This window comes from Chiloscyllium punctatum, chromosome 36 (genome assembly GCF_047496795.1).
Source record: "Chiloscyllium punctatum isolate Juve2018m chromosome 36, sChiPun1.3, whole genome shotgun sequence".
Lineage (NCBI taxonomy): Eukaryota > Metazoa > Chordata > Chondrichthyes > Orectolobiformes > Hemiscylliidae > Chiloscyllium > Chiloscyllium punctatum.
The window spans coordinates 9,079,055-9,088,597 of NC_092774.1; the positions used below are offsets into that span (position 1 = coordinate 9,079,055).

A 9,543-nucleotide genomic window follows, 5' to 3' on the forward strand; every position below is an offset into this window, starting at 1 on the left:
CCAGATTGGTATTAAAAAGCAAGAGGTATTGTGTGCCTGAAAAAGCATTAAGGAAGATAGGTCTTCCGGACCCGATTGGATTTACCCCAGAATATCCAGGGAGGCAAATGAATAACATGCTGGCACATTGACAGACATCCTTGTATGCTCTTTCGAAACAGGTATGATCCCAGAGAACTGCAGAATAGACAATGTTGTCCCATTGTTTAAACGTAGTAGCAGGGATAATTCAGGAAATTACAGGCCTGAGAGCCTCACGTCGGTGGGAAGGAAATGATTGGAACACATTCTCAGGGACATGATCTTTACGTATTCGGAAGCAATTGGACTTGTTTGTGTTGGGTAGCATGGTGTTGTGCAGGGGAGGTTGTGCCTCACTAACTTGCTTGAGTTTTTTTGAGGAGGTAATGAAGATGACTGATGAGAGAAATGCAGTTTGTGTGGTCTACGCGGACTGAAGTAAAGCCTTTCACAAGGTCCTCATGGCAGACTGGTACAAAAGATCAAGTCACATTGCATTAAGGTGAGCTGGCAAAATGGATACAGAACTGGCTTAGTCATAGGACACAGAGGGCAGCTGCAGAAGGATGCTTTCTGGAATGGAGACTTGTGGCTCGTGGGGGGTTGCACATGGATCAATGCTCTGACCTCTGCTGATCGCAACTACATGAATGATTTGGAAGAAAACGTGGCTGGTCTAATCAGTAAGTTTGAGGATCATACAAATACTGTTGGGGATTGTCAGAGAATATTCCGAGGATATAGATCAACTGGAGGCACGGCAAGGAAAAAGGCAGCGTGAGTTTTATTTGGACAGATGTGAGGCGATGAGTTTTGAAAGGTCAAGTACAGGTGGAAATTATAAAGTGAATGGCAGAACCTATCGGAGTCTTGATGTGCTGAGGGATCGGGGCGTGCAGGTCCACGGATCAATGAAGGTGGCAGTGCAGGTAGTCAAGGTAGCAAAAAAAAAGGCCTGTGGCAGTCTTGCCTTCATTGGAAGGGACAATAAATATAAGGATAGAAAGGTTGGCTGCATGATTATAGGACATCAGTTCAGCCGCACTTGAAAAATTGATCCGGTTTTGGTCACCACGCTTCCAGAAGGATGTGGACGCAGTAGAGAGGGTACAGACAAGGTTTACAATAAGACCATAAGACCATAAGACATAGGAGTGGAAGTAAGGCCATTCGGCCCATCGAGTCCACTCCGCCATTCAATCATGGCTGATGCGCATTTCAGCTCCACTTGCCAGCGTTCTCCCCGTAGCCCTTAATTCCTCTAGACAACAAGAACCTATCAATCTCGGCCTTGAAGACATTTAGCGTCCCGGCTTCCACTGCACTCCGTGGCAATGAATTCCACAGGCCCACCACTCTCTGGCTGAAGAAATGTCTCCGCATTTCCGTTCTGAAATGACCCCCTCTAATTCTAAGGCTGTGTCTACGGGTCCTAGTCTCCTTGCCTAACAGAAACAATTTTCTAGCATCCACCTTTTCAAAGCCATGTATTATTTTGTACGTCTCTATTAGATCTCCCCTTAATCTTCTAAACTCCAACGAATACAATCCCAGTATCCTCAGCCGTTCCTCATATGCTAGACCTGTCATTCCAGGGATCATCCGTGTGAATCTCCGCTGGACACGTTCCAGTGCCAGTATGTCCTTCCTGAGGTGTGGGGACCAAAACTGGACACAGTACTCCAAATGGGGCCTAACCAGAGCTTTATAAAGTCTTAGTAGTACATCTCTGCTTTTATATTCCAACCCTCTTGAGATAAGAGACAACATTGCATTCGCTTTCTTAATCACAGACTCAACCTGCATGTTTACCTTTAGAGAATCCTCGACTAGCACTCCCAGATCCCTTTGTGCTTTGGCTTTATTAAGTTTCTCACCATTTAGAAAGTAGTCCATTCCTATATTCTTTTTGCCAAAGTGCAAGACCTCGCACTTGCTCACGTTAAATTCCATCAGCCATTTCCTGGACCACTCTCCCAACCTGTCTAGATCCTTCTGTAGCCTCCCCACTTCCTCAGTACTACCTGCCTGTCTACCTAACTTTGTATCATCGGCAAACTTCGCTAGAATGCCCCCGGTTCCCTCATCCAAATCATTAATATATAATGCGAACAGCTGTGGCCCCAGCACCGAACCCTGCGGGACACCGCTCGTCACCGGCTGCCATTCTGAAAAAGAACCTTTTATCCCAACTCTCTGCCTTCTGTTAGATAGCCAATCCTCAATCCATCCCAGCAGCTCACCTCGAACACCATGGGCCCTCACCTTGCTCAGCAGTCTCCCGTGTGGCACCTTATCAAAGGCCTTTTGAAAGTCCAGATAGACCACATCCACTGGGTTCCCCTGGTCTAACCTACTTGTTACCTCTTCAAAAAATTCCAACAGGTTTGTCAGGCATGACCTCCCTTTACTAAATCCATGTTGACTTGTTCTAATCAGACTCTGCTCTTCCAAGAATTTAGAAACTTCATCCTTAATGATGGATTCTAGAATTTTACCAACAACCGAGGTTAAGCTGATTGGCCTATAATTTTCCATCTTTTGCCTTGATCCTTTCTTGAACAAGGGGGTTACTACAGCCATCTTCCAATCATCCGGGACCTTTCCTGACTCCAGTGACTCTTGAAAGATCTCAACCAATGCCTCTGCTATTTCCTCAGCAACCTCTCTCAGAACTCTAGGGTGTATCCCATCGGGGCCAGGAGATTTATCAATTTTAAGACTTTTTAACTTTTCTAGCACTATCTCTTTCGTAATGGCAACCATACTCAACTCAGCCCCGTGACACCCTTTAATTTTTGGGATATTACTCATTGATGGTGCCTGTCGAGGGGTGATTTTAGCTGTAAAGAAAGGTTGGATAGAATGGGATTGTTTTCAACGGAACACAGGAGGTTGAGGGGCGAACTGATACCTGTTTTCATATTGTAAAAGGGGTGGATAGAGTTGAAAGCATGAGGCCTTCTCCCAGGGTGGCGGGCTCAATTAATAGGGGCACACATGTTCAAGGTGCGAGGGGAGTTTTAAGAGAGATGTGCGAAGCATCTTTTCACTGACAGGGTGAGGAGTGTCTGGAATACGCTGACAGAGGAGGTGATGGAAGCAGAGGCAGTCGCAGCATTCAAGAAGCCCCTAGATGAATACATGAATAGGGTAGGAGTAGAGGGATATACAGATCCTGTGAGTGAAGACAGTTTTAATATGGAAGTGCAAAATGTGGTACCACAGGCTTGGTGGGCCGAAGGGCCTGTCCCCCTGCTGTATCGCGCTCCGGAAACTGTCTCCAATGCCAGTATGTCTTTCTTTAGAAAAGGGGCCCAAAACTGTTCACAACATTCCAGCTAAAGTCTGACAAGTAACTCTGACACTTTCTAACAATAATTTGTGTTAATATAATCAACTTTTTTGGAGAAAGGTCCAACGGTATTCCAAATAGGATTGCAGCTGAGCAAGCAATTCAGAATTTTTTAAAAAAATCTTTCTTAGCTTCCTTGAATAGACTGGAGTGACTTTCCCGGAAATATAAATTCTTCAGAATCCCCTCACATCGATTTTTACTCATGGGAAGTGCATTCGGAGATACTGGATTCTCACGATTTTCCCTCTTTGGTCCAACATTCCCTGGAGAAACACCAGGCACTTTTACCAACACTGATCTACTGATAGGATTTTAAAAAAACAAAAGAAACTTGGATACAATGAGTCAGAAAACAAACGCAGAAATCGCTGGAAAACCTCAGCAGTTTCTGAGGAACGGTCACTTGACCCGAAATGTTAATTGATTTCTCTCCACAGTTCCTGCCGGACCTGCTGAGCTTTTCCAGCAATTTCTGTTCTCGTTTATTTTTACTTTATCGAATCATACAGCACGGAAACAGCTCCTTTTGTCCAACCAGTCCATGGCAAACATAACCCCAAACTAGCCCCAGATGCCTGCTCCTGGTCCATATCCCTCCAAACCTGTCCTATTCATGCACTTATCTAAGTCTCTTTTAATCATTGTAACTGCACTTGCACCCACCACACCCTCAGGAAGTTCATTCCAAATGCAAACCACCCACTGTGTGAAAAGATTGCCCCTCATTTTTCTTTTAAAGTCCTTTTCCTTTTAGATCTCCAGCAATTTGACTTTAAATGTCCCACCCTATAACAGCGAAAACATATCAGTTCTACTGACTTAGTTCCAACTTCTGCACTAGCTTTAAAGACAGGACCGTGGAGTGGAAATTACAATCAGATCTGTCACGATTTATCACATGCTGGCGCGTACTCAAAATGTTCAAACGGCCCTCCTCCTCCTCGTTCACTATTCCGATGAATGGCAGCTTTCACCCATCACAAGTCTCTGCCCTTCACTGAGAGGGTCACTGGAGATTTCCTCGTTCAGCTCCAAGGCACAGCAAATCTTCCAGCATCTTCGCTCCTCGGCGTCGCCAAACGAGCTGCCGACTTCACAATTCGTTGAGCACTTTTTGTGAGAAGCGCTCACCTGAATATAACAAAACAATCTGACCGCCTCCGTGCCAAACACTGGAGAAAATGAAACGCAAACTGAATATCTTTCACTTCCCAAACCTCCACTTCATTCAGTGATCCAGATGAAATTCGACACATCACTTCACTGGAAACGAAGTGGTGTGAGCGGCCAGTACCGCTGAAAGGAAAGCTCTGAACCTCCCACTTCACCAACCGACAGAATGAATGTGGCTCAGTCCTGGATGTGATTAGCCACAGCAAGAACAGCATAACGCACTGCTGCGATCACTTGTGAACTCGCTGGTGTCTCTGCAGGCTGGACAATCGAGTGAACTCCTTCCCACACCGAGAGCAGGTGAATGGTCTCGCCCCGCTGTGAATCCGTTGGTGGAGCAGCAGGTTGGACGATTGGGTGAATTCCTTGCCGCAGTCGGAGCAGGTGAACGGCCTCTCCCCGGTGTGAACGCGCTGGTGCGTTTGCAGGTTGAATAACCGGGTGAATCGCTTCCCACACCTAGAACAAATGAACGGCCGCTCCCCAGTGTGAATACGCTGGTGAGTGAGCAGGGTGGATGACTGAGTAAACCCTTTCCCACACTCGCAGCAAGTGAACGGACGCTCCCCGGTGTGAACCCGCTTGTGTCTCAGCAGACTGGTCGAGTCGGTGAATCCCTTCCCACATTCAGAGCAGGGGAATGGCCTCTCTTGGGTGTGAACTCGCTGGTGTGTCAGCAGGGTGGATATGTCAGTGAATCCCTTCCCACACTCGGAACAGGTGAACGGCCTCTCCACAGCGTGAACTTGCCGGTGTCGCAGCAGGTTGGACAGGGCACTGAATCCTTTCTCACACACCGAACAGGTGAAAGGCCTCTCCCCAGTGTGACTGCGCTGATGAATCTCCACGGCAGATGGGGAACAGAATGCCTTCCCACAGTCCGCACATTTCCAGGATTTATTCATGCTGAGAATGTCTCTCCAGGCTTAACAATCAGGCGCACATTTGTGCACACACAGAACATATGTCTGGTTTCTTCTGTGCTGTGAATTGTATGATTTTTTTTTCAGGCTGTTTAACTAGTTAAAGTGTTTGTCACTGTTGGTGCACTGAAACACTCTCCCTCAAGTGTGTCTCAGAATTCCAACTCCGGTCACATTGATTTTTATAACCTTTTGGTGCAGACAGAACAGTGAATCATGATTCCATCAGATTTTGCCGTGATGTTAGTTTCGGATTTCTTCTGACAAATCCTCCCCTTTAATTTCCTGGAAAAATCAGTTTTAAAAAAAATCATCACTATTAGTGCAGGATTAAAAATAAAAGAAACAAAATCTTCCATTTCATGCTGACAGATTTCTGCTCACTGGTAGTGTGCTCTCGATGAGCTAAAGGCCCTCCTCTATACTGTGTGATTTAATGTTTGCTTCCCATCAGGCTGCAAGTACCTAACAGGTTCTTTTTAAGGTCTGATCAAAGTGATTACAAGAAGCCCCATGTCTTTCAATATGCAACTAATTTATTGAGTTAAATGCTGAGTACTTACATGAATTAATATTATCGATACACCCCAACAGGGTGAAGTCCAATACTTCTTAAACCCAACACGATAGCTTGTTCTCCAAGATTTACATGCAGACTACTGGACTAAAAACATACAATTTATTGGATTGTACCAGAGTAATAGAGTCCTAGAGATGTACAGCATGGAAACAGACCCTTTAGTCCAACCCATCCATGCCAACCAGATATCCCAACCCACTCTAGTCCCATCTGCCAGCACCCAGCCCATATCCCTTCAAATCCTTCCTACTCATATACCCATCCAAATGCCTCTTAAATGTTACAATTGTACCAGCCTCCACCACTTCCTCCGGCAGCCCATTCCATACCATACCACCCTCTGTGTGAAAACGTTGCCCCATAGGTCTCTTTTATATCTTTCCCCTCTCACCCTAAACCTATACCCTCTAGTCTGGACTCCCTGACCCCAGGGAAATGACTTTGCCTATTTATGCTATCCATGCCCCTCATAATTTTGTAAACCTCTATAAGGTCACCTCTCAGCCTCCAACGCTCCAGGAAAACCGAGCTGGTGGGACATCAGGGAGAGGTTTAGGCATCAATTGGAACTCATTACATAGTGAAAACGATTTTCTAAGATAACAACGGGATCTTTCTCAAAGGTTTATTGGGCTGAGAAATGGCAGATAGTTTCAATTTTGATAAATGCCAGTTATTGGATTTTGACACAAGAAAAATGGGTAGGACTTATTTGATTAATGGTAGGGCCTTGAGTAGTGTTGTATAACAGAAGGACCAAGGGGTTCGAGTGCATAATTCTTTAAAGTTTTATTCACATATAGACAGGGTGGTTAAAAATGTATTTGCCATGCTTGCCTTCACATGTACAATATGGTTGTCGCACACACAAGACACCGCACCAGTTTGCAACACATATAGACCGGGTGCTTTAGCACACTTGTCTTCATTGCTCCGTCCCTTTGAGTATAAGAAACACATCATGTTGAGGTTTTACATGACATTAGTGAGGTCTCTTCTGGAGTACTGTGTCCAGTTCTGATCACCCTGTCACAGAAAGGATATTATTAAGCTGGAGAAGGTTCAGAATAGATTTACCAGGATATTGCCGGGTATGGAAGGTCTGAGTTATAAATAAAGACTTGGATAGACTGGGACATTTTACACTGGACTGTAGGAGGTTGACGGGTGACTGCATCGAGGTTTGTAAAATCATAAGGGGTAACCCTAGTAAGTGTCTTTTCCCTCGGATGAGAGCTATCAAGACCAGGGTGTGCATTTTTAAAGTGAGAGGAGAGAGATTTTTAAAAAACACAAGGGGCTTTTTTTTCCATATAGAGGGTGGTTCACACATAGAATAAACTTCCTGAGGAAGTGATGTGGGCCAAGTGACAATGTTTAAGAGATAAAGTACATGAATAGGAATACATGGAGGGATAGGGGCCAGGAGAAGGCAGGTGAGACCACTTTATTTTGGGATTACGTTCAGCATGGACTGACTGGATGAACGGGCCTGTTTCCGTGCTGCATGCCTCTGTGATTACGAATCTACATGAGGTTGGTAAGTTGGCAATTATTTCAAACAATTGATTCAAAATTTTAAAAAATTGAACGATGACTTCAAAATAAAGTTTGATGAGTAGTTGAGGGACATGACCGTGCAGGGTGAGAGGGATATAGAGAGGGAATAAAAGAGTGAGTGGCTAGCTTAAGAGTCAGCATGGATTCCAGTGCCATAACTAGTGCCATCATTAAAATAGAGAATGTCAAAACAATTCCCATTCAAGAGTAGAAACAATAACACGAATGTTATAACTGAATGATATCAAATGTGTACAATATAGTACAATGACACATATCTTAATGTCGTTTTCATGTCATCTCGTTTCTGGGCAACCACCCCTTTTAATTGTGAACATTAAAAAAAAAGACGCCATTCTGTTAGCCACAGACAAACAAACGTGTCAAGTTAAGGAAGTAAAAAGGAGGTCTTCTCCAGAACGGGAGATTTGGGCCAACCCTTTCAAGAGTGTGCACCCTCTCTGGGCTCACTTTCTTCCTCTTCAATTCTTGCAAATCAACAATTTAATCCCGGAATGAGAGAAAAAAAGAAAGAGAAGTAGAAAAAGAAAATAATGTTAATGCTCACAGATGATGGGCAAAGGAAGAATTTTCGGTCTGGGTGAAGCTCCCAATGATCTTTCAGTCACAGAGGAACCAAAAAAACGACCATCAGTAACTCATCATCCAATGTCCGCATTCAGACAATGGCGGCATGCTGATTGGCTGGAGGACCGGTTTGCTTCCGGTCCTCCAAAGTTTCCTATTGGGCAGCGACGCAACCCGTCAACAGAGAAACGCATCTCTTCCCCCCGCCCCCCCCAACCCCCCACTTCGACATGCGCAATTCCGGGCCACCGCCTGGGTGGCGCATAGAGCGGTTTCACTGGCGCGGTGTCTTGTGGGTGCTACGGCCATATTGTGCAAGAGGTGACACACGTTCGCAAAAATCACACGACACTGGATGAGAGTGTCCAACAGGTTCTGGATTGGTGGCGCTGGAAGAGCACGGCAGTTCAGGCAGCATCCAAGGGGCAGCGAAATCTACGTTTCGGGCAAAAGCACAGTCCAACAGGTCACGAGTCAAGGACGAAAACTGGAAACGCAGTGCGCAGTCACCCAATAAAGGGCGTACGTACGGAGTGTATTACTTCCCCCTCCAACTCTATTTTGATTTAATCCCTGCCCTCCCCTTCACTGTTCAATCATGCAGCAATGCCCCTCTGTGAAGGGCACTGCTCGTCACTGGCCACTTGAGTGTTTCCTTCGAGGGGGGTGGATATTGAATAAATATTTGTACACCTATTGTCTTTCACTGTGTCTCACACCTGCACACACACAACAGGGGTGCTGGGGAAAATATAAGCACTCCCGCAGTTAGAGAGTAGCATGGGGGTAGTAAAGATTAAAAAAAAAGAAGAAAAGGACAAGTAGTCACTGGATTGGAGTGTGAGGATGCCGCACTTGACAAAAGAGTTTGTTAACTCCAGTCACAAAGGATGAGCTTGGCTGACATATTGATGACAGCAATGCAGGACTGTGAAACTGAAGCTTTCTGAGCTGGAGGGGGAAAAAAAACAGGAGAAGATAAGGAGGGTGCTACCGGTCAATTGAAAAAGTGACTAAAGGTACATGGATAGTGGTGGAAGTGGTGGCTTCTGTGCCTGTCCATCTGAGCTCGGTTGTTCGGGAGCTGGCTCCAACCTCTATCGTGGTTAATGCTGCCTTGGAACACACAATCACAACTGGGGTCCCGGTCTGCACTTTGCAGTACACCATTCCAAAGGAGTACGCTCTGTATACTACTTTCACTGTAGAAATAAGCCATTCAAGATGATCATAGCTGATCACCCAACTGAGTACAGCGTTCTTGTTTTCTTCCTATGACCTTTGATCTCTTTAACCCTAAGATCTATAATTAACACCTCCGGAAAACATTAAATATTTTG

At 45.3% G+C, this 9,543-nt stretch overlaps 1 protein-coding gene across 3 annotated transcripts; it reads right to left on the reverse strand.

Annotated features, from left to right (window-relative positions):
- Positions 1-3,724: 3,724 nt before the first annotated feature.
- Positions 3,725-8,313, reverse strand: LOC140460209 (uncharacterized). 3 transcript variants are annotated; one of them, XM_072554628.1, is made up of 2 exons: positions 8,184-8,313; positions 3,725-5,760 (listed from the first exon to the last, which is right to left on the reverse strand). In XM_072554628.1, exon 2 carries the CDS (start codon positions 5,455-5,457, stop codon positions 4,783-4,785), a length of 675 nt encoding a protein of 224 aa, XP_072410729.1. In that variant the 5' UTR covers positions 5,458-5,760; positions 8,184-8,313; the 3' UTR covers positions 3,725-4,782. The 3 variants fall into 3 exon arrangements, 2 of the variants coding, with proteins under 2 accessions (XP_072410729.1, XP_072410732.1); XM_072554631.1 differs by lacking the exon at positions 8,184-8,313 and adding an exon at positions 6,039-6,302; XR_011953911.1 differs by lacking the exon at positions 3,725-5,760 and adding an exon at positions 6,295-7,081.
- Between the last annotated feature and the right edge of the window lie 1,230 nt (positions 8,314-9,543).